This window comes from Enoplosus armatus, chromosome 15 (genome assembly GCF_043641665.1).
Source record: "Enoplosus armatus isolate fEnoArm2 chromosome 15, fEnoArm2.hap1, whole genome shotgun sequence".
NCBI lineage: Eukaryota > Metazoa > Chordata > Actinopteri > Centrarchiformes > Enoplosidae > Enoplosus > Enoplosus armatus.
This window is the reverse complement of record NC_092194.1, coordinates 20,312,873-20,318,919: the sequence shown is the minus strand read 5'-3', so window position 1 is coordinate 20,318,919 and position 6,047 is coordinate 20,312,873. Positions and strand designations below refer to the sequence as shown.

Genomic DNA, 6,047 nt, shown 5'->3' with positions numbered 1-6,047 from the left:
ACACAACGCACCTTGTAAATACTGCTTACATGTACATATCATCATATTGTTTATACCACATTTCCTGTAATGCAGTATTTTTCCATTGTGTTGTTGCTACTTCTTATGTAAGTAAAGGATTTAAATACCTTTTCCAATATTGACCTGTAGCACTGCAGATGTGTCTGCCGCAGAGGTGAGAGTGAAACATGAGATTAGGCCTCTCACTCAATACTTTCCAGGACTGGAATAGTTTCCAGGGAACTAAATGACATACCGAGGAAACCCACTGGAAGGACTAGTGGTACTTATTTTGCCGAAGAGCACCGGAGCTGACTTTGTGAAAGGATCAGTTCATGATGAAGCTGCAAAAGCACCAGACTTCAGGATCAACTAACACCACCGAACATACTTTTTGTATTTGCACTGTCATGCTTTTACCATCAGCGCACATCTGCTCTTCAGTCAAATGGCCACCAGAGGGCAGTCTTGGCTTCCATTTGACTCTTTAGCCATGTGTGGAGAAACATTTACAGGGAGAGTTTGCCCTGCGCTTAGCTTCACAGGCTGCGTACAGCCTGTAATAAGCTATACCATTTAAATGCTGCAGGTTAGAGATGTTAGCACATTTGGATTAGTCAGTCACAGTATAGACAGCAGGACTTTGGTGAAGTCTGAGAGAAAGGTTTCCCTTGGAGGCTTAACTCAGGGCAAAGTAAATCCTCTTGATGCAGAAAAACAGAGCCAGTCCATAAACCACATGCAGTCAGTCGTGTATTGACTAATACCTCATTGTGTATGCATGGTTGGTGTGCGGTAAGGCACGTTTTTTGAGAGGTTGTTAGAAATAACTGTGAAATAATTTGTTTCATGATCAGTTTTGTGTAATCTGGATGTGTCTTTCACCCAAAAACCTGCATGTTGCATAATGAGGCCTGCTTTACAGTTGAGTTGTTGTCAAAGGAATTAAGACTCACACATGGGTATTTTTAGGGTCTTTTTTTTACTGTATTATTGAATAAAATCTATAAAATATTCCACAAAAAATACAATACATTATTAATTATCATCTTATTACAGAGAAAACTCATCCTTCGGTTACATTTATATCATAATCAGCATCAACAACATACAGCTTGTGCTTTACAGACCTTACTGACACTCTGTATTTTCATACAATTATAAATAACACTGCAGCTTTCTGCTTTTTGTATTCAGTCCGATAGATGATGTAAATGAAAAAAAAGAAAGAAAAGTGGTTTTATTTCAGAGGCTGAAATCCAACAGATTCACACTGTATTTCTGTGCAGAGCCATTAGGAGCAAAAACAAGTTGTTGTCGGAGCAGCAGTGTGCTCCTCGTACATCTCGTGTGATTGGTTGGTGGTCTGAGTCTGGGCAAAACAAGCTCTAAACCCCTCCTTACTGAAGAAGTGACGCAAGCTGCTTCCTCCCACCCCTCCTCCTCTTATTTTTCCCTCCTGGCCCTCACTGCCACCCCCTCCCTCAGCTAGTTCACTGTCAGCTTGTCAGGATACATTAAGCTCATATGCCACTAGTGTTCACTGAGCACAGAAAAAGGCCAAGAAGAAGGAAGAAGCGATGGCGGCTCTGGCTTTACATAACACCTCGCCACAGTTCTTAGGTTTTTATCAATCAAGCTCGAGCTCAGACAACCACGAAACCCTCAACGCGAATATAAATTAGGTTCAGTAGTAAGGCACACTGTCCACGTGAGACGAGAGATGGAGATGAGGACGGATTGCTTTGGTCTGACAGGAAAGCATTGGATTCCATTGGATTTGATTTTTCAGCCTAGTTAAAACGATGAAATAAAAAACACTAAATGGTTTCTATCGGTGACAGACCGTCCATGGCTCACGGCGTAAAACAGGAGTGTCCAGGTATACAAACAACAAACAGACATCAGGAGGTAGAACAGGAGTAAACCACATATAGTGAAGGTCAAGCATCTGCTTTGCAGCCCTTCATTCACTGTATCTCTTCTATTGGGCAGGTGATTGGAGTTTCAGGTAGAAACACATATAAAACTGTTAAAAAACTCCCAACATTGCAATAAAAATTCATACCATCATGGCCATAAAAATACATAGGCTTCTGTTGTCATTTACAATTCTGAGACATGGCAAAGTGTTCCTGACGGCTGACTTGAGGCGATCAGCTCCTCAGTCAGAACCAGGCTGGGATTACATTACTATTTAAAATACATGTTTTACGCTGTGTTCATGACATGTTGCATTTACCGTAAATACAAGCTGCCGAGAAGGATAAACTGTTCACGTCAACCTCATGGTGAAAGGATGAGTATGTTTCTTATATGGCCTCTGATGGTTTGCCCCATTTGATGTCACAAATGGTGCAATGGTATCAACAAAAGCAGTGACATGGCAGCCAATACACTGACGCTCCAAAGTCTTCTAAATTATAAGTTACACTCACACCCAAACAATAGACTCTACATATAAAGAACAAATAATATATGCTGCGGTTTGTGGTTGATTTTTCATTCATAAATAAGAATATTAGATAAAGGCGTTCCAACAAGTTAAACCTTTCACCCTTTCTCTATCGAAGCAACAAGATGTCGTCCATTTTTCCCGCTTCTTGTGATAAAACGTGAACATGGCATTCATCTCCAGGGATTTGGCTGGTTAAACCCCAAATCCAGTGGCCACATTCTTCTTTTCACAAGCCAAATAAATATATAGACCGTCCATCCTCTGACTGCAGCGTGACCACAGCCACAGAGACGTTCTAATTTACAGATCCTACATGGAGCAATAAAAACACTTCATATGGAAAGGAATCCCAGGCCTTTGCCCACCGGGCTGGCTGAAGCACAGCCTCTTAAGTAATTGAAGGGATTTCAATTAATAATCAACCCAGGTCTGATCTAACAGCCTGAGTGACGCACTAACCATGGCAGCTCAGGTTGCTGAGAGAGGAGCTGCTGCTTTTACTAAAACTTGATAAATCAGGAGAGAAAAGTGGCACAAACACTGTGAGTTTAGAAATGTAAGGTTCCATCTGCATTTAAAGTCTTACTGAAATCCTGTCAGTTACAACATTTCCTTCACAACTGTTACACTGCACTTCTGGTGTGCCAACTTTGTCTCAACATGCCTCATCCACTTTTACTACAGATTATACTCCCACTGCTCAGAACACAACCTGTCCTGCAGCTGCAGAGCTGTTTCCTGCTACTGTGGGTGCAGACATTGGTCTCTGTCGGTTCAAAATTGCATTTCTCCTTGTTGAACGTCAACTAGCTTAACTGCCAACTAATTTCACAGAGGCTTCACGCCATTTAAGGTGATGTTATATCAACCAAAAACAGTATAAAAGTGTTTCAGAGTGGATGTTTCCTTTATATTTCTTAATCTCATGAGACGTTTTAAACTGGATTCTGCATCCGCTCATGTACATAACTCAGGATGTTGGATGGTTCTTTATAAATGAGTTACGTGCATAAGATTTAGTTTTTTGTTCTACCTCAAACTAGCTGAAGCGCAGAGCACATTTTCAACCAAAATGTCAGATGGAGCCTTAAAAATCCAAAGTCACGTTAGAGTCCATCGACCCTCAAATCAGTCCTTGTTCCCCGTCTCCACTGTCCTCAGCTAGAGCAGCTGTGATCAGACTCTGAATCCTTGATTAACCAAGTGCAGTAAATGTTCAGGAGTTTGTCTTGCTGATCAGGACTTAACCAGAATCTCCATGATGTGGTCCAGCTCATTCATGTCCATCAGACATGACTGCAGACTCCCAGCTGAAGCGTGGCTGGGAGAGCGCATTTTCACATCCTCATCTGCCCAAAGCGACACACTGACGGGCCACAGGGAGCCCGCCGCCCAGGCAGAGGGCAGATCTGAAGTCTCATACATTGACGTGTCAATGTCCTCAAAGATGTCGTCCAGGGCGAGGTCGCTGAGGTAGCCCATGGCGTTTACTGCATCACTAAAAGCATTGATGGTCGCAGTGGGATGTGATTTCTGCAGGTCGGGCGAGCTGTTTGCCTCCTGGGAGGGGAATTCTGGGGACAGCGGCGGAGACAGAGATAGGTTGTCCCCATCACCCTCTGCACACCCGGGGCACGTGACCGACATGTCCTTCCTGAAGTCGTCCCTGAGAAGACAGGAGTCTGTGTGGACGTCGTTGAGGAGTACCTCCGATGTGCAGCTTCCCGCTCCGTCGCTCTGCATGTCCTCCTGGATCTGCCTGAGCGTGTTGATGAGCAGCACGGAGCGACGCAGGCTGAGCTCCACCCCGGCCTGGTAGCTCTGGAGCTTGTCCAAGCAGAGGCCAAGCACAAGCTGACGCTGCTGCAGGTGACTCATGTCGGACTTGGACGGACCCACGAGGAACCCGCCCTCATCTTCCCTGTCTTCCTCCCCATTCTTCTCCTTTTCTGCAGCAGCAGGGAGGGTCTCGGCCTCCAGCTCCTCCAAGCAGCTCCACTTCCGCTTCACGCCGCGACCCAACATCGACCTAAATGAATAGATTACCAGTTACACTTGATGTACAATGCATTTTTCTGTAGTAGTGCAGCTAAGATTAATATATTTACATTTGCACCGTTTTCGTGGTAAAACACCACAAGTATTCAGTGGAAATTCAGTGCAAAATTGCAATTTTGGCAGATTAGAAAAATTAGTATTATCTAAATTAGTATTATTAACTCTTTAAGACAGACTGACCCACTTCAATAAGGGAAACTGACAATATTTGACTGCCTTTAGTCTAATCTAACTTAACAGAATGACAGACAAAACGTGATGTGAGTAAGAGACACTAAGGATGCAACCAAATATTATTTTTATCATCGATTAATCTATAGATCATTTTATCTCTATTTTGTAAATATGCATGTGTGGATGAAGTGTGTATGTATGCATGTATGGTTTATGTCCCTGACTGTACTAGAGGGAACTATTATACTTTTTACTCCACTACATTTATTTGACAACATTAATTACTAGTTACTTTGCAGATTAGATACAAATATAGATACAAAATATACAAATAAATTATCTTTACCTCCATCTTTACTAGCTGCAACATTAAAGTGATGAACACATATTCACCATTTATAATCCAATAATATAATATACATTATTCTGAAATGGACCATCACTTAATTTACTTAAGTAACATTTGTGTAATTTCCCCCGGGGATCAATAAAGTATTTCTGATTCTGATTTTAAAAGCAGGACTTTGACTGTATTTTTACACTATGGCATTGCAACATTTACTGCTGCCATGTGATTATTTTTTAGAAACACAGACACATTTAGAGTCCCATCAGGCTGCATTGCCATGTAATAAACCTTGCATCCAGTTTATGTAACAGCACCAACCTGGCCAACACGGCTAGTTCTCACAGTCACTTTCAATTGATCAGCTCCAAAATAGATCTTTCTAACATCAAATATAGACTTGCAGACAAATGCTGCTCAAACTGTAGAAGTTTGCAGGGTGAACGTTTGAGTTTTTCCATTGAAGACATCTGAAAAGGTGAACATTATAACTGTTATGAGTCACTGTTAGACACCCCTGCAGGGTGAGACTTTACTCAGCCATACAGACATGACTTAGTCAGCTATAACGTACATCATTGTGTCTCAAGTGTTTCCCCAAATAACAAATGGGGACACATGAAGCCCCATTTGATGAGAGTTTGACCCCCATATGGAGATAAAAAGCCGGCTATCTGATTCAATAGAGATGAACAACCGAAGAAGGTAAAATGTATGATTAAAGAACGTATCCCTATAATTTCCTCTCTTTAAAGGAGTAAAATAAGGGAATTATTTCACTCCCATCCTACTTATTTCCTCCTCAAGAACCCCCCCAAACCCTCCAACGGCCGCCGGACTTCAGTGGGGAAACACTAGCTCCGTTTAAACCAAGTTAAAAAGGGGGGGAAAATGACGCCATTTTAAGAGATTAATAAAAAAGAGGTTAAAAAACAAACCTTACGTGCCCTTCGAAAGTGTCATGAGTTGTGTGAATCCGTCGTGTCTTCGGCTCGTTTCGTTTCGTCCCCG

At 42.2% G+C, this 6,047-nt stretch overlaps 1 protein-coding gene across 1 annotated transcript; it reads right to left on the bottom strand.

The window, feature by feature from the left end:
* Positions 1-3,681: 3,681 nt before the first annotated feature.
* LOC139298158 (cell division cycle-associated protein 4) lies at positions 3,682-6,047 on the bottom strand. Its single transcript, XM_070921046.1, has 2 exons — positions 5,975-6,047; positions 3,682-4,487 (listed from the first exon to the last, which is right to left on the bottom strand). The coding sequence occupies exon 2, from the start codon at positions 4,481-4,483 to the stop codon at positions 3,695-3,697; it is 789 nt and encodes a 262-aa protein (XP_070777147.1). The 5' UTR covers positions 4,484-4,487; positions 5,975-6,047; the 3' UTR covers positions 3,682-3,694.